This window comes from Petromyzon marinus, chromosome 54 (genome assembly GCF_048934315.1).
Source record: "Petromyzon marinus isolate PM22_M1 ecotype Great Lakes invasive population chromosome 54, UKy_Petmar_22M1.pri1.0, whole genome shotgun sequence".
In the NCBI taxonomy this organism is placed as follows: Eukaryota; Metazoa; Chordata; class Hyperoartia; order Petromyzontiformes; family Petromyzontidae; genus Petromyzon; species Petromyzon marinus.
Genome location: NC_133720.1, coordinates 4,124,090 through 4,150,819, shown reverse-complemented (window position 1 = coordinate 4,150,819; position 26,730 = coordinate 4,124,090). Strand labels below are relative to the sequence as shown.

The window sequence follows — 26,730 nt, the reverse complement described above, 5'->3', positions numbered from 1 at the left end:
TCACCTTCTAGAAAATGGATCCCCACGGTACCATATTTTGCAGATTATAAAACCCAGTTCTTTTCCAAATGACCCCAACATTTGGGGTGGGTATTACTTTCTGGAATATCCTATAATCTGGAATATACGGTATATGAAACATCTTGAATATTTTTTTTAAATTCCTAACACTGTATAGCCATTAAACTTCACGATCGACTTGGGTCAATAGTGACCCAAAAAAGTCTTTATTGTACTAATTCGCGTTTTTTTCTTCCAATCATGTGTTAATACTTGATTCTAATTTGTTGCAAATATGAGACCTCACACCCTCCTGGACTGGAAACAACCTCTTGAGATTAGAGGCCATGTATTTATTTAAACATTCACCTACCGTATAAAGACTAACGTTACACAAGTTTAAACTATGTCAGATAAAGAAATAATTACACTGTTTAAAATTTTCTATGCATAACACATCGCAATATATGCAAAGTGGAGTCCAGCACAGTCATTGAAAATGCACGTGTTATTATGCAGAAAATACAATTGCATATACTTTCAAATCAGTAACGTTGCTATGATTATCAATTATTTAAATCTAAAGTAATTTTTGTTCTTGGGTTATTTGAGTTCTTCATAATATCGCTGCCTGTCAGGAAAACGGTTTTGTGTTCACCAAACCAGGGCACTTGTGTACAGCAGGACAAGACTAGCAACCCAGATAGCCACGTACATGGGAATACCTTAGTTGAATCCAACCAACATAGTCATAAAAGTGTACCAGATTATTATTCTTGGTTCTTTCGGTAAAGTCACGTAGAAGGGAAACAATAAAATAATAAAAATATAAAACTATTATTTTATTGTTTCCCTTCTACGTGACTTTACCTAAAGAACCAAGAATATGAATCCTTGCAGTCACGAAAGCTTTAAATCAAAAGTGTACCAGATTATAATTTTTCATGTAAAATTAAAACGGTAGTTTCATAATCAACTGCAAAATTAAAAACTTACATTTGCAGATAAAAAAAGCGTGGCTACAAAAGACAAATCAACAACATTCTGCAGTGACAACGACAAATGTATTGTGACCGCACCTCCATAGCTGTGTAAACCTACCAAAGCTATATTCTTGGTTCTTTCGGTAAAGTCACGTAGAAGGGAAACAATAAAATATTGTTTTATATTTTTATTATTTTATTGTTTCCCTTCTACGTGATTTTACCGAAACATCCAATAATATGAATCCCTGCAGTCACGAAAGCTTTAAATCAAAATTCTACCAAAGCTAGTTTATTATTTGGGCAGTGTCCGATTGTGGCCGCAGTTAAACGAGACGGCAAATGGTTGCTCGCGTTTTAGAGTTTGTGCTACCGCATAGTGCTGGTTTAAAAGTCTCAGCTACCGCATAGTGGTGGTTTTAGAGTCTGTGCTACGGCATAGTGGTGGTTTTAGAGTTTGTGCTACCGCATAGTGCTGGTTTTAGAGTCTGTGCTACCGCATAGTGGTGGTTTTAGAGTCTGTGCTACCGCATAGTGGTGGTTTTAGAGTCTGTGCTACCGCATAGTGGTAGTTTTAGAGTCTGTGCTACTGCATAGTGGTGGTTTTAGAGTCTGTGTTACCGCATAGTGGTGGTTTAAATGAAAACGGTCATTTGGACGAGTCCTGTTACTTTATCAGTTCCCAGACCACACTATTTGTACCTGGATATGCACAACCTCCGAGGAAAGCCGCTTTGGTGGCCACTTAGTAGTTAGGCACTGTAAGTCCAATATATTTCAACTGGCTATGTCATATTCTCAACATTTTTAAATCCACTTTTTTAAAGCGACGCCCAAAGTTTTCAGGGGTGTATTCCTTTCAAGAGAATCTTATAATCCTGAGAATACAGAAATATGTGGACGTTTCCCTAGAAATATTTGCAAATCGTCAAATAAATTTGATGGTGAACATCTAATTACCACAGCACACACATATTGCCACGACATAATCTGATGTGCATTTCAGGTACTTTGACCAATATTTATCTTAATCAAATGCAACAACTCCCTTCCAAACGTTATGTTTGTCACAAAGAGTATATGAAAACAACACAGCTGGCTTGTACAAGTGCTACACTGGCCACTAAGCAGTTTGATTTCCTGGGGGTCCTCTTCATTTCCATTGGGTTGTTCTACTTGCAAAGCATTAAGTTAAGTTTACATAGCAGTAGAGGTGCTGTGGCAATATCGTTTGTGCTCCGTGTGAGAAGAACGTGGTATTCTGGCTCCACCGACTTGCCCAGCCTCTGCTTGCCCAGCCTCTGTGGAGAAAACAATTTTTTACAAGAATGAAAACGCAGCTTTTTTAACAATAGACAGATACAAAACATCCCTGCGGAGGGAGCTGGTAGGAACGTTGGGTTGCTCGGTCAATGGCCAGGGTCAACGGCGGCATGTGGTGTATTCCGCAAATATGCCCGACTGTGAGGGCGGGCACAAGCCGGCGTGAGTAGGTTAAACGTTGAGTTTTATAAGGGCACCACGGGGTGACCAGCCCCTCCCCACCCAGCCCCACCCCTCCCACCCCCCACCCAGCCCCACCCTCCCCACCCAGCCCCTCCCCACCCTCCCCACCCAGTCCCTCCCCACCCTCCCCACCCAGCTCCTCCCCACCCTCCCCTCCCCACCCAGCCCCTCCCTCCCCACCCAGCCCCTCCCCACCCTCCCCTCTCCACCCAGCCCCACCCCTCCCATTTTTGGATGCACGACCAACGGACACAATAATCCCCTGTGGGCTGGTGTAACCAGGAGGTTACTACCAGTATAATATTGTTGCACAAAGGCGTTCACATTGCCATCTGCTGTTGCATAGTTTTACTACAGCCAAAACAGAAAATGAAGCTTGTGTGTACAAGTTCAGGTGAACCATAATATTGAGAGCCTGGATTCCAATCCAGGCAGACGCCTGTATTTAAACTGGGTTTCTCGAGCATAGTCACAAATGACTGCACAAAACGCAACATACAATTAAATGTAGGTCTACTCCAGCACCTTCAACAACACCACCATTATCAACAACACCCTGGTGTTGTGGGTGGTTAAGTGCTACCCTCTACTGTGTGAACCAGAGGTCACTTGGAAATATCTCAGAGGTAGCTCTGTGATATCTGCTTCCGTGGGTCATTCACTCACAAAGCATTGCACTGCTCTGTGATTACTTCGTGATGGCATAACAATGGCCAATAGGAAAGTGTTTACATGAAAACAGGGTGCAAAGTAGGAAACTTCAGTGTAAAAAGCCAGGTCCCCAACCTGGCCGATCAGTTGCATGCAACCATGTCACGTGTAAATGTCCCTGCAACTACAGTAGTTGCAACCAGTTGCTTACAGTATACTCTACTTTTAAGTGATCCCAGCGATTTAGAGTAACACATTTATATCACGTGGACAATTGCGGAGTACGATTGGTTGTTACAATCCTGATAATGCTGTTTTATGGCCTTGCTGCACAACTACTCGCTCAGATGTGGACAAAGCAATTGTGGGCAATTGAAGTCGTGCAACTTAAGCGTCCTGGCTACAGGAAACGTCAAGTGTCATGCTTTCACACACCTACTCTTGCCATCACTTCCCAGACGATGTGGTCTGCTTCACAGCCCGTCGCGTGGAGCTTGCCGCTGGGAGGAATGTTACCACCTCCTCTTCTGCATCTGTTCCCAATGTGGAAACAATGAAATCACTTACACCATTCTCCATGCACTGCTGGATGAAGGAATCTCTTTTTTGCTATTATCGCTGGGCCATGTGACATTAAACAGTGTGGCTTCCTTGATATTTATTCCAACTTACTGGATATTGTCCTGGTGATGCTTGACGCAGTCTCAAGCGAAAACATCGTATATTTATATTATTGGGTCTTTCGGTAAAGTCACGTATATAGGTTCAAAGAAAAAAAATAACAACAAAAACTACGAAGTTTCAATCATCAGGATGACTTTGTTATTTTCTTTGAACCTATCTACGTGACTTTACCGAAAAACCCAAGAATATGAATTCCTGCAGTCACGAAAGCTTAAAGTCAATCGTATATTTAATTGTTGAATTTGGTTGTGAAAATTGTTCTTAAACTTACCTGTGATCTGATAGAATAACACCTGGAGCGGTTAACGCTTGTACATGTGACAATTTAATTTGGCTATGTTGGGTGGTGGAGGGTCTTAATGACACAAATATGGCCAGATCATTACATGGCCTAACCAAAATAAATCAACAATGAATTATACTGTATTGGTTCTGAAAACCCATGTGTTTTAAATTACATTTGGCTTCATTATTTCAAATATTCTGGAAATCCCCCCATAATTGGAAATGCTCTCCCTAAAATAAACATTTGTATATTCTGCAACGCCATTCATGTAAGTTTGCATCTCAAAACACTGTAGAATTTGCAACACGAACGGTTTTCGCACGGAGGCGCGGGAACCCACAGGCAAGCAGGAAAGACAGCCAGAATCAGCGCCAAAAAAAGATAATTCCAAAGCTCTGTGGTCCTATTTTTGGATGTTTGGTCAACTCGAAGGCCGACTTTAAAAGGTTCTACTGCAATGTCAGAATCAGATCAGAATATTAGTTTACACTGGAGGAATCCCGATGACATCGCTGCTACCCCTGCCTGCCGCACGTGTACCTTCGCGGTGCGGCTCCGGCACATTCTGTTGAGTCTGCTCGGACGCCGCTGCCTGGGAAGTTGCCTGCTGCTGCTGCTGGTGGTGGTGGGAAACTGTCTCCGTCTCAGCTTCTACAGGTAAACAATTTCATTCGCTCCGTGTGAGCGTCGTCTCTCGCTCGGGCAGCAGCTCTTTAAGCTGTGGGGCATGCCCCACGAGAGCCTTTTGAAGCGGGGGGGGGGGGGTGAAGTTGCAGATTGCGGCATGGATACCGTGCAGGACAAATTTCGAATGTGTGAAGGGAACATCGGCGCCATGTTGCGACGACAAAATACACGAATGCACATGACACACGTGCCTTACGAACACGAATCACACGAACATACAATGCGAAAAAACAGGCATTATTAATACAAAACACACTATTACACAACATACACAAATGCATTTCACAAAGTGCATTAATATGCAACATGTACCAAATCCTTGACGAATACAAAACATGCTAATACACAACATTAACCAAATGGCTTCCTAACACAAAACACACTGATACACAAACATGAAACAAATGCCTTACGGACACAAAACACTGATTGGGACCAGCAGAAACATTACTAGCTTTACAAATCACTATCGCGTTTGAATAAAGTTTAGTTTATTTGATTAAAAATATCTTGTAAAATAAAAAAGGACGAATACAAATGTACACGTATATATATCCTGCCAAAACACAATAAAATGCGTTTATGACAGCAAATCGATTTTTATTTCAGAATAAGCCACATGTGCCATATTCTAGCCAGTTACATTTATGATCAGTAACTAAACTGTAATAAAAAACGATGCATACATCGCGGTGAATGATACAATCGGTGGCTATCGGAGACATTGCGATTCAAGCAAAGTTATTTTAGTACTCATTAACACTACACTCTAATGTAGTAACTGCTGATGGAAGGGCTTCCACTAATGGGGGCTCTAGAGGGCCCCTCGAGGTGGCTATTTTTGGCCTCCTCTTCCAGGCTGGGAAGACGTCTTCGAAGAGGTTGGAGTACCCACACTTTACCCCACAAAGACAGTCACTGGCATTGCGCTTTCAGATGCGCTTCTGCGGCCGTATGGAACGCTCTCCCTTCCAATACAAGGAAGCCACTGGGTGCTGTGCACTTTTAAATCTAGATTGAAAACTAATTTCTTCACGACTGCTTTTTTGTGTTAAGTTTGTTGTCCTTCCCCAGCACCTCCGATTGGCACGGTTGGCTACGTACGGTGCAAAAGAAGTTGAATATGCACACAAGAAACTTGCACCATTGCTTAAACTGCCGCGCAGGGAAATCGAACCAGCGATTCATGGTTTGCAAGTCCGGCATCATCAACAACAAGAGTTTTCTATAAACATTCACCCTAATTGTTTTTTTTTTACTATCATGTGGATCTCCCAGTCAACTCTGGCTTCAAATGCCGTACGTTTATGTGCAAGGGCTTTGAGCTCTTTAAGAGTCCACTCACCAGGTTCTTCAGATGGCTCAAGTTCATTGGAAGCAGTGGTAAGAGCACGCGTTGGTTGGATGTGGCCTGGAATCAACAAGAAGTGAAAGGGCGGTGCATCTATAATATACACTTTTAAAACTTTTATTTTTACCAGGTAAGGCCCACTGAGATCTGTAGCTCTTTTTCAGAAGCGACCTGGCCACAAGTGATAGCTCAACGAAGTGGCTTGTCATCGATGCATGTTGTTGATTGTAAATGTGGAGGTTTAAAATCCACTTGACCACGGGCAGAGAGACATACCAGGCGAGGTAAAATCTTGCCACGCATTTGTGAGTTGCTGTGTACCCTCGCTTTGAGGCAGGGGAGGAACCGAGATCAATTTGCGCCACGGTTATCACCGCTTTTGCCGAAAAAAACCCTATTTTTACACGCTTTTATTGAACTCACTCTGTTATTATTGTTGTCGTATCCTCAAATCTTGTAACTCAATTTTAACCCACTTCCCAATGTGGTATCGACTGCAAACTTGGTATACTTATGTCATACTGATGACAATACTATATTCTATCATTAAAAATATATTAATTTTTAAACGATCTTTTTACGCGCTTTCTATTAACTCACTCAGTCTGTTGTCGTTTTATCCTCAAATCTTGTAACTCAATTTTAACCCACTTCTCAACATGGTATCAACTGCAAACTTGGTATACTTATGTCATACTGATGACAATACCATATTCTATCATAAAAATTAGTTTTAACATTATTTTTTTTATATCTTATGTTTCGGCTTGGGTCTAATTTTCCACGCTCAACTAACGTTGGCTGTAAATCACCACGGTCCCTTACGTTATGGCAAGCTTTGGGGTCACTTCCTTGAGTCGTGGAGTTCTTCCATTACAAGTAGGGTACATTTCATTAAAGCGTGTTTTAAAAAAATGTGTTTTTATATTACTTATATATTTAGATGTATTCACGACATTTCGTCGCAGGGCCGGTAAGCCCCCCGGACTAGTCGGTCAGCCTCTGCCCCTTGCTGTCAGTCGTCCTCCTCCTGTAAGATCACCTACGAGTCCAACATCTCGCACGGGACACACCCGGCGTTTCCTGGGACTGCAGCTTCGAGTCTGCATTCACCGTCACATTTTAAAATCAATTCACATTTATACTGTGTAGGAACCTCCTGGTTACACCACCAGCCCACAGGGGATTATTGTGTCCGCCCGTCCGTCGTGCATCCAAAAATGGGAGGGGTGGGGCTGGGTGGAGAGGGGAGGGGCTGGGTGGAGAGGGTGGGGCTGGGTGGGGAGGGTGGGGAGGGGCTGGGTGGGGAGGGTGGGGAGGGGCTGGGTGGGGAGGGAAGGGTGGGGAGGGGCTGGGTGGGGAGGGTGGGGAGGGGCTGGGTGGGGAGGGGCTGGGTGGGGAGGGGAGGGTGGGGAGGGTGGGGCTGAGTGGGGGTGGGAGGGGTGGGGCTGGGTGGGGAGGGGCTGGTCACCCCGTGGTGCCCTTATAAAACTCAACGTTTAACCTACTCACGCCGGCTTGTGCCCGCCCTCACAGTCGGGCCTATTTGCTGAATACACCACGTGGTGCCGCCGTTGACCCTGGCCATTGACCGAGCAACCCAACGTTCCTACCAGCTCCCTCCGCAGGAATGTGTCAAATTCGCCCCTTAAAAACAATTGTTCTCAGGGCGCTATGCATACAAAGGCGGAGATAGTTTAACGTCAACCAAGGAAAGAAGCGGTGAGAAAGACGTTTGAAAATTTACGAGAGAAAGCCATTTGTGAAACAAACAGACTCCTGCTGTTTGTTTCACACCTGATGACGGTTGCTTGTGTTGCGATCGAAACGTCGTGATCTATTACTATTTTTTCTACCTACGTGACTTTACCGAAAGAACCAAAGAGTATGGATTCCGGCAAGTCACGAAAGCTTCAAATCAAGATAGATACGTTTGTAGAGGAGTATAATGGGGAAGTGGCGTCACGAGTGCTGTCCAGTGCGATGACGTCACGGGACGTGACGTCATTCGCTCAGGGCAGCAGAATGACGTCACGGCTCAAGTATAAAGGTGGGACCCCGTGACGTCAGGGGGGTCGTAGCTAGAGAGTAGGGTCTAGGAAGGGTGGAACGGGGAGCCAGGGGCAAGAGGGTAGGGATAGGGGAGAGGTCACAGTGCCAGGGCTGGACGTGGCTGTGCTCCTCGGTCGGCCGTGTTGGCTGATCCCACGGTCGGCGCAGAGGAGACCGCACAAGGCAGCCGGATGTGTCGGGACTCAGCCTGGGACCCCTAATCCCCAGGGAAGTTGTTCATCCCCGTGTACTGTTAAGATTTGTAATAAACCTAGGCGAAAGCCCTTAACTTACCTAAGCCTTCGAGCGAGTCGTCGGAAACTTCTCAACACGTTTATAGTCTTGATTTAAAGCTTTCGTGACTGCAGGGATTCATATTCTTGGTTCTTTCGGTAAAGTCACGTAGAAGGGAAACAATAACATTTAAAAATAATAATAAAATAAAGTTTTAGTTTTATATTATTATTATTTTATTGTTTACCTTCTACGTGACATTACCGAAAGAACCAAGAATATGTTTATAGTCGCGATGTGACAATGTTTTAGCCCGATGTATGAGCGTCTTGATAAGAGAGGATTTCTGAGCTGGATGATGATGCGAATCTGCATTCAGATAGGCATCAGTGTGCGTTTACTTTCTGTAATTACAATACCCCCCCTCCGCCTCTAATCACTGCACCTGAAATGAGTTAAATGATGACGTCACCCTGCTGCTCTTTTTAAGACGGGGAGCAAGTGAGGGCTTTACCATTCTGGCGACTTGCCCGATGATGCTGGATGTAATTACCAGCGAAACGTCGTACTCAAACTGTAAATGTTGTGGATTCACTCTTCAACACACTGGTGGGCTAAAGTAGTGAACTATTTGTCTTTTTGTCAACGTGACACTTTTTTGCTGATTGGCCGTGTCGGGTGGTGGAGGGTTACGACACATTTATGAATAACGCGATCTAACCCAAAAACCTTTATTATGAATATTGGTCGCGAAAGCCTACGTGTTAAACCCTCCCAATAATGTCTGAATTGGTCTGTAATGAGGTAGGGCATTGATAAGGGATTGACAGGTATGGGAACTGATGATAACAGGATACAAGTACAGTACTACTGGAGGTGAAACTGATCATCTGAAGCTGGTTGCGTTGGCAGTGGTGCAGGGAGCACAACGAGGAACGCATCTCAACACATAGATCAAGAACACCACCGCCCCGTGTGTGTGGGGGGTCTGAGAACAAAATTATACAACTGAAATCGTGCCAACCCTTTATCAGTGCCCTACCTTATGACAGACCAATTCAGACCTTACTGGTCACACCGTGTCCCTTTTAAATATCAACTTTCATCCTACAAAATCCCATCACAAGGGAGAAACACAAATAGACAATCACCACTAGTACACTCAGCACTACACACACTACATAAATGTCAACCCTTTATAAGTGCCCTACCATATTACAGACCAAGTCAGACCTTACTGGCCACCACACCGTGTCCCTTTTAAATATCAACTTTCATCCTACAAAATCCCATCACAAGGGAGAAACACAAATAGACAATCACCACCAGTACACTCACTACATAAATGTCAACCCTTTATCAGTGCCCTACATTATTACAGATCAAGTAAGACCTTACTGGTCACACCGTGCCCCTTATAAATCTCAACGTTCATCCTACAAAGTCCCATCACAAGGGAGAAACACAAATAGACAATCACCACCACTACACTCACTACATAAATGTCAACCCCTATCAGTGCCCTACATTATTACAGATCAAGTAAGACCTTACTGGTCACACCGTTCCCCTTATAAATCTCAACGTTCATCCTACAAAGTCCCATCACAAGGGAGAAACACAAATAGACAATCACCACCAGTACACTCACTACATAAATGTCAACCCTTTATCAGTGCCCTACATTATTACAGATCAAGTAAGACCTTACTGGTCACACCGTTCCCCTTATAAATCTCAACGTTCATCCTACAAAGTCCCATCACAAGGGAGAAACACAAATAGACAATCACCACCAGTACACTCACTACATAAATGTCAACCCTTTATCAGTGCCCTACATTATTACAGATCAAGTAAGACCTTACTGGTCACACCGTTCCCCTTATAAATCTCAACGTTCATCCTACAAAGTCCCATCACAAGGGAGAAACACAAATAGACAATCACCACCAGTACACTCACTACATAAATGTCAACCCTTTATCAGTGCCCTACATTATTACAGATCAAGTAAGACCTTACTGGCCACCACACCGTGTCCCTTTTAAATATCAACTTTCATCCTACAAAATCCCATCACAAGGGAGATATACACAAATAGACAATCACCACTAGTACACTCAGCACCACTACACACACTCTATACCTGCCAACCCTTTATAAGTGCCCTACCATATTACAGACCAAGTCAGACCTTACTGGCCCTTTGAAATATCAACTTCCATCCTACAAAATCCCATCACAAGGGAGAAACACAAATACGACGGAAACAAAATGGACCTATAATGTCACACTTCTCTGTACAACAATACGGGGTAAACCGTACGGGTTGACAGCTATGCAATCGGCGACGTTTCGGGCAATGCCCCCTTCTTCATTGCACGCACCACCACCTCGTTCATTTACAGTCGCGGTGCTGTCGTGAGCACCGATTCGATTATCTTGTAAACAATGGACAAGGGATCGATTCCTCTCTCGCATCGTTATTTGAGGTATTTTTGAAACGGTTGCTCAACACAGGCCCCGCAACACGTTAAGCGGACGGTAACGAACGGCACTCTCGTTGCTGGAACACATGGGGTTAAGAGTTAACACGTTGATAACTTAAAAGCTCGGCGATCGGAAATTCCACAGTCGATTCGTGATCGATTCCGATTCCCCTATGTTGCCGTTAGGCTTTCAAAACATTTGAATCGATTCGATTTACCTTTGTCGCTTGTGAGCGCGGGTTAATCGGTTCCATGTGTTTTGCATTGTGGATGGAATCGTGAAATCCGCGCTGAAAGAATTCGCGAATCCTTTCCAAATTAACGCAACAAAAAAAATAATGCCCCGTAACCCCACCCCCGGCGGAATCGACAGTCGACTTAAGCAACAAACGCGGGGAATCGCTTCAATCCCGGCTGGGTTGCTGCCCGTCAGCGGGCGGAATCGACGAATCGTCCCAAACGACACCAACCCAAACAAACCGCGGGAGGAATCGATCGCTCGTTAATCGACGCTCCTCGATTCGGATGTTGTTTTGCTGTCGATTCCTTACGCACAGGAGGAGGGAGGTTGTTGGTTGGTGGGTGGGTGAGGAGGTGGAGGAGGTGGAGGAGGAGTGAGGTTGGTTGGTGGAGTGAGGTGAGGTGGTGGAGTGAGGAGGTAGTGGTGGAGTGAGGAGGTGTGAGGTTGGTTGGTGGAGTGAGGCGAAGTGGTGGAGTGAGGAGGTAGTGGTGGAGTGAGGAGGTGTGAGGTTGGTTGGTGGAGTGAGGTGAGGTGGTGGAGTGAGGAGGTGGTGGAGTGAGGAGGTGGTGGAGTGAGGTGGTGGAGTGAGGAGGTGGAGTGAGGAGGTGGTGGTGGAGTGAGGAGTGAGATTGGTTGATGGAATGAGGAGTGAGGGATGTGAAGGAGTGAGGAGGTGGTGGAGTGAGGTTGGTTGGTGGAGTGAAGAGGAGCGAGTTTGGTTGGTGGAGTGAGGAGGTGGTGGAGGAGTGAGGAGGAGCTGGTGGTGGTCAAGTGAGGAGGAGGAGTGAGTTTGGTTGGTGTAGTGAGAAGGCGGTGGATGGATGAGTGAGGTAAAAAAACAGGTGGAGGAGGTTAGTTTGGTGTAGTGAGGAGGAGGCGGCGGCGGTCGTGGTGGTGGACGAGTGACTGAGTGAGGAGGAGCTGGAGGGAGGCTATCTGACCGGCGTGAAGATGGCCGAGGAGGAGGAGGAGGCGGGGGAGGAGGAGGAGGAGAACGAGAAGAAGGAGGACTCTAAGTTGGCGGCGGCCGCCGCCTGCATCGTGGCGGCCGCCTACCTGGGCGAGAAGCGTCAGCAGAGCCGTCAGCAGAGCCGCGGCTGGCCGCTGCGTCGCCCCGAGCGGCGGAGTTGCGGCAACGGCGGCCGCGTGAGGTCCGTGTGGGACGCCAGCCAGGAGGTCTTCCTCATCGAATGGTTCCACGGTGCGGATTTAAAGCGCGATCGTAACCAACACCAAACGATAATAACAATAATAACAACACTAATAATGTACTCCTTGTTTCCTCGCACACAGCTCTTAAGGGTCCGGAGAGGTCCGAGCGTGGCTGTGTTTCGCTCCGGCGCTGTCCCTCGATCCCTTCACCTGACGAGGGCCGCTTGCGTTGTGGCCGAAACGTCGTGATTTTTTGTTGTTTTATATTTTTTTTACCTACGTGACTTTACCGAATAGAACCAAGGAGTATGGATCCTTGCAGTCACGAAAGATTTAAATCTAGAATAATAATGACGACCACCGTTAAATGCCAAGCAACAACAGCGGCGGCGGTGGTGGTACAGCGGTGGTGGTGGACTACACTCGCGAACATTAATGATGCGCTACGATAGCTAGCCACGGGTTCTATAACGCACGTGGATGGGGTTTTACATGGGGTCTGTAGGGTTTTACGTACGTACTTACAGGGTTTGTGTGGGATTCACATGTTTACGTGCGTTTTGCATGGGTCGACGTGGGATTTAGATGGGGCGTTACGTGGGGTTTCGACGGGGGGGTTTTTGCATGGTGTTTATATGAGTTGCACGTGGGTTTGTATGGGGTTTCACGTGGGTTTTAAGGGGTTTCACGTGGGTTTACAAGCAATTTCCATGGGTTTACTCGTGATCAGAATTGATTGTAATGGCAGTCGTTGAGCAGGGATTGGTTTACCTGGAATATTATTTTCCTGCGTCGCGTTTCTTGAGAGCGCGTCCGGTGAGATGGAGCGATTAAATCAGCTCACGTGCAGGTGCTCGGTGAATAACATCGTAGGGTCATCCAGCAGTGGATTGACCACGACTGACGATGAGATTTCGTGTTGATTGGGGGGGGGGGGTGGGGGGCGGTGTTCAGCCCCGGGGGGAGATTACGCAAAGTGAGATTACGCCGAGGGGCTATGCGCCCCCCAGGAGGACTTCCACCATGGAGATGGAGCGAGCGACGGGATCAGTTGGTTGTGGTTCGTGCGCAGGGAGTAAGACGATGGGGGAACGCTAGGGATGGTGACGCCGCGCGCAGTAGGTAGGGTTGTAGGCTTTCATTCTGCAGTGGATAAGACATTGATTGGCTGCTGCTGTTGCTGCTACTGATGTTGATTCCAGTGGCTTCGTGGTTCACGGAGAGACCAAAGGCGAGTCCACACCTGAGCGGCCAGTTGTGGTAACCCCCAAATCGCTTTCGATAGCGAGCAACTTGTTCGCTTGTAACTTGCTTTGTCCACATCCCAGCGAGTAGTTGCGCTAAAACGGATGTGTGTGTTGTGTGTACGTAGTATTGTCTGATTTTCATTTTAGAGACTGACCCTTAGCGCTGTCAACTGCTTTAAAACAAAATGCTTCGTTGATTTATCGATGAAGAGCTAGCGGTTTTTGTCGACCTGTGTGCCAATTTTTTGTATCAGTTGTTCAAGAGCACGATTTGTCGATCCTTTCCCACAAAATCTCTCGCAACAACTTGCCATCCTCGTCTCCCTGGGTCACTATTGAAGCAGGTCCACCGAGCCCGAGCGATTCATTAAGGAAATTGGTTGGTATGTAACCGACTCGCTTTGTATGCGGACGTCTTCGCAAGCAGTAGACGGTGGTTGTGCAACCGTAACCAGTCACGGTTGCGCAACCAATTTTCAGCAGATGTTCGGGAATCCATCCATGAGTCTTGCAACAGACTTAAAATAGGGTACTGTAGTTTCAAAGGGCTTACCGTGTGTGATGAGTTCACGTTCGTGATGGACTGGACTCATGACAAATGTTTCGACCTACCAACTTTGGTTGCAAGCAGTGCAAATCGACTCTACTTTCAAGCGATGTGCTCATCGATTTTTTTTTTTACGCGGAGTGCAATTGCCAAATGCGATCGTTTATAATGTTACGTGCACCGTTTGATTTGCTGTTATGAAGAGGTGGTGTATAATATAAAAAAGTCGACTGAAAGGTACTGAGGAGCAGAGGTCATCAACTATTCTGGAGAAATATTGCCATGGAGAGAGGTTTTGTGGAAAATCAATGACAAGCCATGCTCCGAAAATCAATTTCAGATGAGATGGCTACAAAGGCCAGCTCTTCATGTGTAATTGATGAAGTTATTGTTTAAAATAGCTGCCAGTTCCAGTTACCATAAAACATGGGTAGACTAAGATGAATGACAGACAAAAATCAATGGCCATAGAATATAAAATAGCCAAAATGGAATGCCCATTCTGGTCTTTTGCCTTTCCTTTTCCTATTATAGTTTGTGAATTCGGTTTTAACATGAGCGTGTATATATGTATAAATGCTCATTTTTTGGATATAACGCCCTATACTGTGGGAGGTCTCAGCAATGGACGTTAAGTCTCGTTTCATTACATGGAAAAAGGGCACTCCCAGTGGCAGATGTCCCTGCGAGGTGCAAGGTGACTGAGCACCTGGCATTAGTCTGTGATTAAGGGGGCGACAATTGCTGCGTATAATCCCTGTTGAGTGATTTGTGGGTCATTTTTAAATTTCAGCCAGCCAGTAAAACTTTTTTTGGTTTTAAAGAATATAGCAGGATATGAGGTGTGAAAATACGTGTCTGGTTGGTTAGTTTGGTGAAGGATAAAGTTAGATTATCATCTCTGATTACCTACTGTGCTCTGCCCATAAACATTCTGCCCCCTTCCACATAATTGATAAGACTTGCACTTTAATTACATATTTGCTTTTCACATGCAGTTGCTCCCGTATTATTTGACGATATTGGACATGGCCCCCTCCCCGACTGCTGTTTACCCCCACTTGTCCAATAATGCCTCCAAACCCTTTAAATAATCCCTCCAAACATATAAATGAGACTCTCCTGGTCTCGTGAGTTCTCACCTGGTTTAACCAATAAACTTGACTTGATTATAATAATTCCCTCTCCATGTTTCGTACCACCTTGAGATAGAGTCCAATCTGGATAACTACAACCACAATTTGTTGGCGCTGGAAGGAAGTTTTGCATCTTATTCTGTAAAGAGAGTAACTATGTGGCCAGCCCAAATTAAAACTTCTAAAATTAGCTGTGGAACATTGTCAAATTGACACAATGTGTCAAAAAACCCTGACTTCTACTAATTTTGATGACAAAATTCAAACGGAGACAAATGTCCATGTTATTGTGAACGTCGAGATTTTGCAGTGGTAGTTGCATTATATCCTCTCTTTTTTTTACAATTTTTAACAGGTAGTGATTTTCACATTTGTCCTTTTGGCTATGACAACTTTTAGACAACTGCTTGCTATTGTGAATTATGGCAAATGAAACATCAACTTGACAGCAGCTGCTGCTGCACGAATCCTCCTGTGGCCCTGTGCCAAACAGGCCGAGTGGCAAGCATACTATCCCGCCGGGCTTCCTCAAATCGAAATCTCACAATGCATTAAATGTTTTCTTGTTTACGCAGATCACCGGTTCATGTGGGATCCTTCGAACCCAGATTATTTCAAGAGGGACAAACGCAACAGAAAAATGAATGAACTCTGCGAGCAGCTAGGCGGTGATGCCCACGGGGTACCCTTTACAGGCAAGCAAAGTGTCACACGTGTTCTTTTCGTGTTCGTCTGTCCTTCTGTTTGCCTCTGGTTCTCGCGCGCAACAAGTTTGTTGTTCCCAGCCCAGTCACGAGCGGCTGTAAAAATAAATGTGCCGTTACAATTAATTCGGCAAATGTATTTTTGTTTGAATATATATTTTTCGTAATTTTTTCCATGGCTTAGCTTTTCGTTTCAGCGTGACTTAATTTACTTAATAGTCACGCTGAGTGTCTGTTGCTGTGTCTTGTACAGTGCTTTGAGGTCTTTGATTAAAGGCGCTTTATAAATAGTTTTATATTAGAATTAGGTAAGTAATGATGCATTGATTAAAATGTATTAGTCGGCTCATGATACATGTATCAGATTGTGCATGTGCGAATTGGTTATATTTTAATTAATGAAAATTATTTACCAATCATATATTGATGTTACATTTAAGCTAAAATAACAACGAAAATACCACACTGAAAGCAAGACAAAAACAAATCTATAAATAGAAAATAAAAATGGTACAGCAGTCATTATACCAACAAAGAAAGGTGTTGATTCTCGACTCAAATTGCGACCCAAAATCGTTGACGATCCATAAAGTCGCCGGAAACGGTGATTTTGTTGAGATCCAGTTTGAAATCCATTTGCCCAGCGGCTTGTGCCGCAAATTAGTGGCACTGGTGGGACTCCTGCGTCTGGCAACAATGGTGGGACACCCGGCAGTGTTGAAGTTCACTGTTCAAACTCAAACGAGGACTGGAGAGGTGCTCATTTTATGTTTGCAGGCCATGAGCCAGCGATGGAAATTTCACATTTCCGGGGGGGGGGGGGGCAATCTCTCCGATGAATTGTACGCACGCCAGAGGGATAATAAGGAATAATGTTGTTCAAGAATGTGGAAATACTTAAAACGTTTTCTCCCTGGTTACCGGGAGCATAATTTTTGACGAAATAACAAAACAAAAATGTGCAATAATATTACCGAAGGTCATTCCGAGTTAGGCATTAAATCAGAAAGCTCGAGACGGTACAAGGTTTACGGGTGAATCAACATCAACATTTCCAAGGCATTTTGTTGGCAGGTTCTTGTCTGACACCTAGTGGTATAAAAACGTAAATATAAGGAATATGTTGATAACATTGCAACCGCGTAGTTTGGCCTGTTTCGTTTATACTTCTTTAATAACGGATGGAACCTTAATGGGACAGCCTGAAAGTTCTGTCATTTGTTTAGGAATGGGCATGATCTATCGCAACTGATAGGCAATCGATTACGTTAAATGTAACGTGTGTAGGCTCTCGGGACAAATATTTCGATGAATAATTTATTCTCGGGTTCACAAGATAGCAACGTTAAAATGTTAAAATGTCTTTCGTACAGCCTCCTCCGCCTGAAGCAGCCAATTGAACCTTGTGGCGGTATCCCGGGGTACTATAGTACCCTGGCTCTCGCATGATGTCCGTGATGCAGTCATTTTTAGTCTGCTGATGGTCGGCGATGCGGCAATCGACTCATCTCGACGAGCTGTACACGGTGCACCACCACGGTGCGTACGAGCGTTCAGGGTTTCAGCGCAATCGTCCTCGCTACGTTTCGACATCGCGGAGTAGCACTGATGTCGGATTGATTGGTACCCCAGTCGCGGAGTTAAGTAACACCCCTGGAAAAAAATAGTGTCCCAGAAATAAAATATTTAATTGCCTCCACCATTTTGTATTATTTGGTACCCCGGGGTACCGTCATAAGGATCAATTAATAAAGTTATCATCTGAACGAACGTGCCAGTTAATCACCGATTCAGCACTCCACTGTGTTGGAGACTACTTCAGAACATGATTAGGTTTGCAGAGGTGTTACAGGGTCTTTAAGGGTCCCACTTCACAAAACAAAATTACCCGGTGACAGTGGCAGTAGTACCACCACTTGGGCGCACAGACCGTGCGTAATGCTGTACCTTACTCTTTGGTTCTTTCGGTAAAGTGACGTAGGTATAAAATAAAATACATTAAATCACGAATTTTCGATTGCAACACAAGCAATCATCGTCAGGTGGGAAAAGCACAGCAATATTTTTTTTGCGCTGAAGTGGGAGAGAGCGTTGCCGTGGTAAGAGGCTATACAGGCAAGAAAGGGGGGAGAGGGAGGGGTGGGGGTGTGGGGTAGGGGGAGGGAGAGCGCTGCGTGGACGCCAGGAGAGGGACGAGAGGCTGGGGGGGGGGGAATGTGGGCGGAGCCGGGAGTGGGAAAACCTTGGATTGCGAGTTACTTGGTCTGCGAGTGTTTTGCAAGACGAGCAAAAATTTTAAATATTAATTTGATAAACGAGCGAGGGTCTTGCAATACGTATACGCTTTGTCTGCCGAGCGTCACGTGATCACAACTGATATACGAGTGCTTTGATATACGAGTGCTTTGGATTACAAACACGTTTTCGGAACGAATTATGCTCGCAATCCAAGGTTTTACTGTAGTAGTACCCGGCAGATATGATAGACGACAACCACTACAAAGCAATCAGTTTTACCTGGTTAATAACATCCTGATTGCTTGTGTTGCAATCGAAACGTCGTAATTAAATTTATTTTATTTTATATCTACGTGACTTTACCGAAAGAACACAAGAGTATGGATCCCTGCAGTCACGAAGACTTCAAATCTCGATTGTAATGCTGTGCCGTCGATGTGACGTTTCTCAGCGGCGCAACACGAAATAAAAATAGCATAGAAAAAAATGTCTGCAGGGTGCGAAGTGATTTGACGTCGTCTTCATTCGCAGGGGAAGAGATCAAGTTTAAATGGAAGAACTTGCGGAGCATCTATTTCAGAGAGGTGAAGAAGGTGGAGGATGCGGACCGGATGGGAAGTGGCCGATCAAACGGATACTACCCCAAGTGGCATCACTTTGAGCGGCTCGGCTTCTTGCGAGAGGCTATGCAGTCGCGGTGTGGACGGTACACCTTCAACCAGTCGGCGGCAAGTAGTACCGCTCCCACAGCCGCACTCGGTCAGGGGAATCTCTGCGGCTTCTGGCGAGGTTAATTTATTTTATTTTACCAGGTAAGGCCCCCAACTGGGCTATATCAGAATCGGAACCCTGATTTCGACGGCAGGAGGAAGCCAAAGAGCTGTGAAGCTCTTTTTGTCACAGATGTCCAGTAAGGGGCATGGGGTCTGCGATTTAGAACAGCAGGTAATACAAAAAAAAACATGATAATACAAATAAGTAATAATTAAATTAATTATATAAATCGTATGTGTGTGTGTATATATTTATATAGCTCTTTTTCAGAAGTGACCTGGCCACAAATGATAGCGCAACAAAGTGGTTTATCCGCATGTGAAAATTTTTAGCGGCCACGTACTCGAAACGCACGTTTCTAAATGTGGAGGGAAAAAACCGGAGGACCTGGAGAAAAATCCACCCGACCACAGGGAGAACATGCAAACTCCAAACACACAGGCGTCAGGGATTGGGATCGAACCCACATCCTGTATACTAGGCGAGGCAGTTAACATCTTTTCACCAGTGGTGGGGGGATCTTTTGACTTACTCACGGCCCACACAGGTATTTCAAATACCTTTGGCGGGCAACCATGCATTCACACGCCTCGTCCAGAAGCTGCTAAGCAAGTGAAAAACTGCCGCCCTCCACTTGTGTGAACCGGAGGTCCCTTACAGGAATCGTGGATGTAGCTCTGCGACATCTGCTTCTGCGGGCCATTCTCTACCACGTAGGGTTGGTTGAACTGCTCTTTCGAGAGATCCTAATGGATTCGTATTCTTTGGGTCTTTCGGTAAAGCCATGTAGATAGATAGATAGATATCTACGTGGCTTTATCTACGTGGCTTTACCGAAGGACTTAAAGAATATGAATTCCTGCAGTCACGAAAGCTTTAAGTCAAGATCCTAATGGATTCTTCGTCTTGCGACGTGACTCCGATAGTGCAATCGGGATAAAAGTTGGGGACGAATTACAACAAAAACTAAATAGTTTACAGCCTCTTGAAAATGTTTCCTAATGTTCGTCTTTCTTTTGCAGCTGGACAAATTTGTTACCGACGCTCCCACGCCCGCCGCGCCCTCGCCCAACACGCCGTCGTCGCCGGCGCGCTCGCCCACGGAGCTGGCCGCGTCGCTGCAGGCGATGCCCTCGCCCTGCCCGCCCTGGGCCTCGCCCTCGGCGCAGAGCATGAGCGGCACGAGCTGCCTGTCGGACGAGGACACCAAACCCCTGAGCTGCGTGCGGCAGCTGCACAACGACGGGCTCGTCGGCGGGGGCGGCAGCGTGGGAGGCGGAGGCGATGTCGGCGGCGATGGCGGTGGACTCGGAGGTGGAGCGGGAGGCCGGGGAATTGGAGGCGGCGGGGGGGTGGGAGTTGGGAGCGTCCGCGCCGAGCAGCTTCTGAACACGGCCATGACGCACCTCGGCGCGTCGCGCCGGGGGACGGAGAGCGCCGACGACATTTTCGGGAAGTACATCGCCATGTCGCTGCGCGAGTTGCCGCCGCGGAAAAGGGAGCGGGCGCGACTGGCGCTGCACAAGACGCTGCACGACATCGCCGTCAGCGACGATTAGCGGCCGCCAAACGCCCCCCCTACCTCCCCCCCCCCCGCACGGGATCGTCGCGACGTACCGCGGAAGAGGGCGGTCAGATTCTTCTTTTTGTGTGAACAAGGTGGGCCTGCGGAAAGCCGCCAGTCGGGGACGGCCTTACTGGGTCCCGTTTACCCTTCGCAGCGGCGTCGCTTAAATGGGCTCTCGCATTTTGTTCGTCCAGGCTCGGGACGTCGATTCGGTCAAGTGAAGGTGCTAGAGACTTGATTTTAGCGAGTGGACATTTGGACGTGGATTTTATCACTGTGTAGCATGTAAGCGCAGAAGAGTCTGCTAATAGAAATTAAACTTAGAAAAAGGAAGCCACGTGGTTTTCTACATTAATCAATTTGAAATCAACTTTTGGTATTTATTCAACACCGACATGCGCGACTGAACCATTTTTCTGAGTCTGCATTTGAACATTAATATGTATTAGTACATCAGCCTATTTGCTTTCCAGACCAACATTATCGAGCAGCATTTGTTTAAGCAAGAAAAACTATGGACAGATGTCGATGTTCAGTCACATCAGCAGTCAGGCTTGTTAAACATGCTGCTGGATTACCAGATGGTATTGGTGACATCACTCCAGATAAAATACGTGACCCCATTCAATGCAAAAAGCAACAACAACTGCCGTTCGCCATTCAGTAGCCATGACATCACCACGGTGCTTTTTTCCAGGATAAGTAATCTGTAAAGGCTCGCAGGCAGGTCATGGGACAGACCCAGCTGCCATGGGTTGACTTACTGGGATGACTGACAATTGCACCTCTTGTGCTCTCCACTGTGCCAGCTTGCCGCGTTTTAGCCGCCAGACGCTCAGCTCGTCGCAAGCGTCACGCCTCCACCCTCTGTTGTTGCTGGAGGGCGGTTGCGTTCAACTGCCCAGCCGCATCCTTCACCAGCCTTCTCCACGGAGGCCCGATCTTGACAGGTGGTGCCCACCGTCGGCAAGTCCAATCAGTTCCGCATCTTTCTGTACCGCATCAGTCCATCTCTTCTCAAGCCCATGCCATGCCGGTTTAGCCCCTTCTATCCGGCCAAAGAGACGCTGCTTGGGTATACGGTGGCTAGGCATGCTGGCTACATGATCCAGCCAACGCAGCCTTGCCTGCCGGAGGAGCTCACTTATGGGACTGTGTCCAGATCGTTCGAGGATCTGTGAGCTCCTCACACAATCCAGCCTGGTTAAACCTAGGATGGATCGTAGGCAGGCCAGCCTGGAACGTTTCAAACCGGTGCAGATGTTCCTGTAAGGTGCTCTGTGTTTCGCAAACAATAGAGAAGGGTGGGTATAACTGTGGCCGCCGGGAAGACCCAGACTTACATTACTCTCTCAGCCTCCCTCTATGGTACACACACAATGCTAAATTAAATACCCTACACACTCATGTGTTGCCATAGCGAAGGTCAAAACCGGTCTGGAAAGCCAATCGGCCTCTGGACTAACATTTTTATCCTGTATGTGGAGACACTCAATGGAGTTAGGCTTATTTATATTTTTCCATGATCATTCAGCCCCCCCTCCCGGTAGTTAATACAGCAGATTACCAAAGCACACCGATAGCTGTAACGTAGACGGTAACAACCTCTGTGAAGTATTTTGCAAGAGCAGACCATTGCACACCCTTATGATCTGCGGCAATCTTTGTAAATAACCTGCAAATTGTAAAACAAAATATACAATACGTCTAACTCTGGATAGCCAGATATCTTGAAAAAACTGTGTTCTATTTGTTTGCTTAATTGATGAAGTAATACAAATTTGTTTATCGTTAGAAGATGTGCTGCTTAGCTGCGTCTACATACGTGGGTGCGATGACAACGTCACCCGGAATGTGCCCAGTCTCACTAGATCTCGGAAGCTAAGCAGGGTAGAGGCTGGTTTAGTTTGGGGGTGGGTGACCGCCACGCACAGCCGGTTGCGATAGGTTGCTGCGGGGCTATGTGGTGGCCAGCGGAGGGCATTGCGGCAAATTCATTTGTTGGCATGTGCTTCCTACGTTTCCACATCTGTGCTTCCCCCACCTTCAACTTGCGCTGACCGCCACGGCGAAGTATGGCGAAACAAAACCTATAACCCCGACGGCGTAGGGAGGCCCTCGTCCAGCAGTGAATTGACAAAAGGGCTGTACGTTCACATTTTGCAAATGTGAGCTCCCATTTAATTTGACTATTCGACCGCTTCTGGATTATGTGACTCTAGTGGGGGGGGGAGAGAATATTGTCAGCAAAACCTAGAGAAATGTTTGTATGTTTTTTGTAATATTTAACAAATAGTACCTGTCCATTTTAGCATATGAAGTTTATACAATTGTATTGAGCACTGTTTATTGTAAGTAACAAAAAATCTCCACGAGCTCATTCACCAAATAACATATACACTAGCCTCCTTAATAATAATACATATTCCCAGCACTCAGTGTTATCCAGGTGAGATTCACGTAGAAACTGTCAAGAAAATTCTCACAAATCTGATCAGAACACCATTAATAACCCTAAAGTGTAGCCGATGTCATCTGCTTTCGGAAACAAAAGTTGGTTGTGCCTGGCTCGCCCTTCGATGGGTGGCCACCAAGAGATGGAAAGTATGAGACGGCGAGGAGGCCGGGAGGGGAGCCGTGGTGTAGCGGTTAACGCGCCGCGCTACGAACCCGGCGACTCGAGTTTGATTCCGTCTCGTGGCCAACACCAGTGACGATTGTCTGGAACTGGTCCTGAGCCCTCTGCTACGTCGACTCGGCGTCAAATGAGGACCTGGTGTGGTGTGTAAACATCCGTTACTCGGGAGGCAAAGGCAGCCGTGTGTGCTGCTGGCCACCAAGCCCCTCGTGTGCCGTGCCGGCTTTAATAGGTGCTCGCTAACAGCGCTTTGCCCAACGGTCTGTTCAGGCTATGAGGGGGATATTTTTCTTTTGGTGGCCAGGAGGTGGTAGCATTGAGTGCTATTCGTGGGTTTTTCCCCGTGTATTCCCAATTTCCTCCCATATGGCAACCCCTTGTATTTGACCGAACATCCAACGCAGGATGCTGCTAACAAAAATGTTTTGAGGCTTGTTGCAGATATTCTGCGTAATTGATTGGTGTTATTTTTTTTTACTACATTTTAAATATCTGCATGAACCGTCCGATTCGGTTCAAAAGTGTTAAAAAAAATAATGCTTTGTGTTGCACCACACACTACCGCCACAGTCACAAGTATTGAGGAGCGGCGTGCCAGACAGACATATCTCTAGCCACACTGAAGATACAAGGTCAGCACTGCTCAGAATATGTTATGATTCCCCGTACAGATTTTTCTGGCGATCCACATTTAAAACGCGTGTATTTTTTTTGCGGTCTATACTTGAGAAATTTTATAAAAAATAACTAATTGGTTACCCGATTATACTCGTTCCGTGGTTCAGAACAATTTAATTAATATGGGAATTGATTTAGTGAGTAGTGTCGACTTGGCTGATGTGCGAAGAAGTGGATTCCTCACCCCACGTTTGCCCGAAGCATTCCTTAAAATTTATTTTGTGGATCATGTCATCAAATTGGCAAATTGTGATTGGTCCGAGGTGAGCGTGATTTACTACTCTCTGCGTTTGTCTCATCGTCCTTCTGATGTTTGGCCACGTTCAGGTAAGCGAGTGATCACCGCTTAGTTCTGGGTATCTGATGCTCGTGCCGTTGAAACGATAACGTAACGTGCGACTGTGTGTAACCCCCGTGATTTTACGTGGCACATGTCATGTGACGGGTACTGCAAGATCCGACCGTGTCTGTCCAGTGCCTCTGAGCTGCATTTGTTTCCGGTTTGCTGAAAGAATACGTTATAAGGTCGCACTCATTACGCACAAAGAGCTTGCCACAAATGAACCGGAATACCTTGCCGATCTCGTCAAAGTGCATAAACCATCACAGAAACTCTGGTCATCCTCGCGTCGGCTTTTGGCGAATCATCAAACAAAGACGGTCACCGCATCGCGCGCTTTCAAATGCGCTTCTGCGGCCGTCTGGAACGCTCTTCTGATATTAGGAAGCCACTTGAGCTATGCACTTTTAAATATGAATTGAAAACTTAATTTCGTTAGAACTGCTTTTTGTGTTTAGTTTATTCCCCCCCCGCACCTCTGATAAGCACGGGTGGCTACGTACGGTGCGAAAGAAGTTCCACATGGCTAACACCAGTAATGGTTCTCAAGCTATGGACATTAAAGAACGGAGCATCGGATCAATTCCACGGAAGTCATTTTCATTATTAAACCTGTCATGAAGAAATAATGCCTTGAACGGACACCCGTGAATATGACTCGCGTGGTTGAATGCCATCCACCACGTGACTATACGTTTAGAGGCCTTACAATGTAATCTCTTGCCTGGCGTGTGAGAGTTCGGAATGGCAACACGAATGCTGTTAATAAAATTAGCAGTCTTGTGCTACTTTACCATTACCAGAAAATAACGTATCAAAACAAATGGTCACTTCATTGCCAGATGTTGTCGACAAGCTACGTCATTTTACATTTCACTAATTGCAATAAACTTGCATTTGCGCAATATTACGAAGCCCGTCTACGGGTTTTTTTTTATTGTACGTGACTTGGGGCACACTGTCGTCGAGATTGTGGTGTAATCATTGCTATTTGCAATGTGGGAGATCTCTTGTAAGGGTGGGTGTGAAGCCTTCAATTAGTATACAGGGACTCCGCTACTTGCCAAAATTCGACTTACGAACTTTCAGAGATACGAACAAACCTGGTCTGTATGTCCAGTTGCCCGTTCCAACCGGGAGCCGTAAGTTCAACCACCGCACAACAGATGGCGACTGTGGCATCTACCTCTGCAGAACGTGAAGAACCAGTGGCATCTACATCTGCAGAACGTGAAGAACCAGTGGCATCTACATCTGCAGAACGTGAAGAACCAGTGGCATCTACATCTGCAGAACGTGAAGAACCAGTGGCATCTACATCTGCAGAACGTGAAGAACCAGTGGCATCTACAGAACGTGAAGAACCAGTGGCATCTCCATCTGCAGAACGTGAAGAACCAGTGGCATCTACATCTGCAGAACGTGAAGAACCAGTGGCATCTACATCTGCAGAATGTGAAGAACCAGTGGAATCTACATCTGCAGAACGTGAAGAACCAGTGGCATCTACATCTGGAGAACGTGAAGAACCAGTGGCATCCACATCTGCAGAACGTGAAGAACCAGTGGCATCCACATCTGCAGAACGTGAAGAACCAGTGGCATCTACATCTGCAGAACGTGAAGAACCAGTGGCATCTACATTTGCATACGTGAAGAATCAATGGCAGCTACATCTACAGGGGATTATACAACTTTTAAAGCCATTCCCCGTGTTTAGTGCACATGCCGTACAACACGTTTGGAATCGACAGGAGTAAAGTTGGACTTGCAAACAAATCGACTTACGAATAGACCTCTGGAACCCACCTCGTTCGTAAGTAGAGGAGTCCCTGTACACCCATGAACATCCCAATTGCAGGACCCTCCTGAATAACAGTTCTTAAGACTCAATGAGACATTCCAAAATAAATCAAGGGCATTATTATCCCGTAACTCTATTTGGGCGGTTGGACTATTTAAAATAAATATTTTCCCTAATTGTATTATGATTGAGCTATCGGCGTTACATCATGAGATGAATAATCATTTCGGAACTCTCAGTGTAGTGTGACTTATCCCGTTAAGGAATGACCCATGTAATCGGATGTAACGGAGTTACTTGTTAAGGTCTCTTCCAGGCTGGCCAGGTTTAAAAATAACATCCTGTGTGATAAATGTTAGTGTAAAATTAGGCTTATTTCACAAGATAACCTTTTGGGTTTATTATCAGAAGATGGTAAATAACCCCAACCATGGTTGATTAAATCCAATATCTCCACTGCAACTCCCTGCCCAGCACAATTCTGCATGATCCACCAACCCTCGCCTCCAAATTGCTGGATCACAGGTGTGCGCCATGACCTCCGGCAGTCCTCTGACTTTCGCTGTGGAATTAGTTCCGGCTTCAGCCCACTTGAGTCGCCAGAACCCACACGTGATGGATGCTACGACAGTAATCCCTCGTTCAACGCAGTAGATGCATTCCTGAAAAGCGCCACGTTAAAGTGAAAACCGCTTTCAGCGAAGACTTGCTGAGTTACTGAATCACATTTACACTATC

At 46.0% G+C, this 26,730-nt stretch overlaps 2 protein-coding genes across 5 annotated transcripts in view; one reads left to right on the top strand and one right to left on the bottom strand.

Annotated features, from left to right (window-relative positions):
• Positions 1-316: 316 nt before the first annotated feature.
• The window catches only part of LOC116954179 (uncharacterized), a 73,481-nt gene continuing 47,067 nt past the window's right edge, over positions 317-26,730 (bottom strand). For 2 of the 4 annotated variants that reach the window (XM_032974669.2, XM_032974670.2), the window contains exons 17-20: positions 6,143-6,208; positions 4,651-4,761; positions 3,576-3,673; positions 317-2,284 (exon numbers count right to left, since the gene is read on the bottom strand). In XM_032974669.2, coding sequence (XP_032830560.2) covers positions 3,588-3,673; positions 4,651-4,761; positions 6,143-6,208 — 263 coding nt within the window. In that variant the 3' untranslated portion in view covers positions 317-2,284; positions 3,576-3,587. Of the gene's footprint in view, positions 2,285-3,575; positions 3,674-4,650; positions 4,762-6,142; positions 6,209-21,235; positions 26,655-26,730 lie in introns of those variants that run through there. The other 2 variants (XM_032974672.2, XM_076052091.1) reach the window with 2 other exon arrangements.
• On the top strand, positions 11,515-25,098 carry LOC116954180 (uncharacterized). Its single transcript, XM_032974673.2, has 4 exons — positions 11,515-12,368; positions 15,825-15,944; positions 18,723-18,919; positions 19,988-25,098. Exons 1-4 carry the CDS (start codon positions 12,119-12,121, stop codon positions 20,522-20,524), a joined length of 1,104 nt encoding a protein of 367 aa, XP_032830564.1. The 5' UTR covers positions 11,515-12,118; the 3' UTR covers positions 20,525-25,098.

Bases quoted from the DNA above. Each gene is read 5' to 3' on its own strand.
- LOC116954180 (XM_032974673.2), top strand. From the start codon at position 12,119: ATGGCCGAGGAGGAGGAGGAGGCGGGGGAGGAGGAGGAGGAGAACGAG. The intron at 12,369-15,824 runs GTGCGGATTTAA...TTGTTTACGCAG, and splicing joins CCTCATCGAATGGTTCCACG to ATCACCGGTTCATGTGGGAT. The intron at 15,945-18,722 runs GCAAGCAAAGTG...CTTCATTCGCAG, and splicing joins CCACGGGGTACCCTTTACAG to GGGAAGAGATCAAGTTTAAA.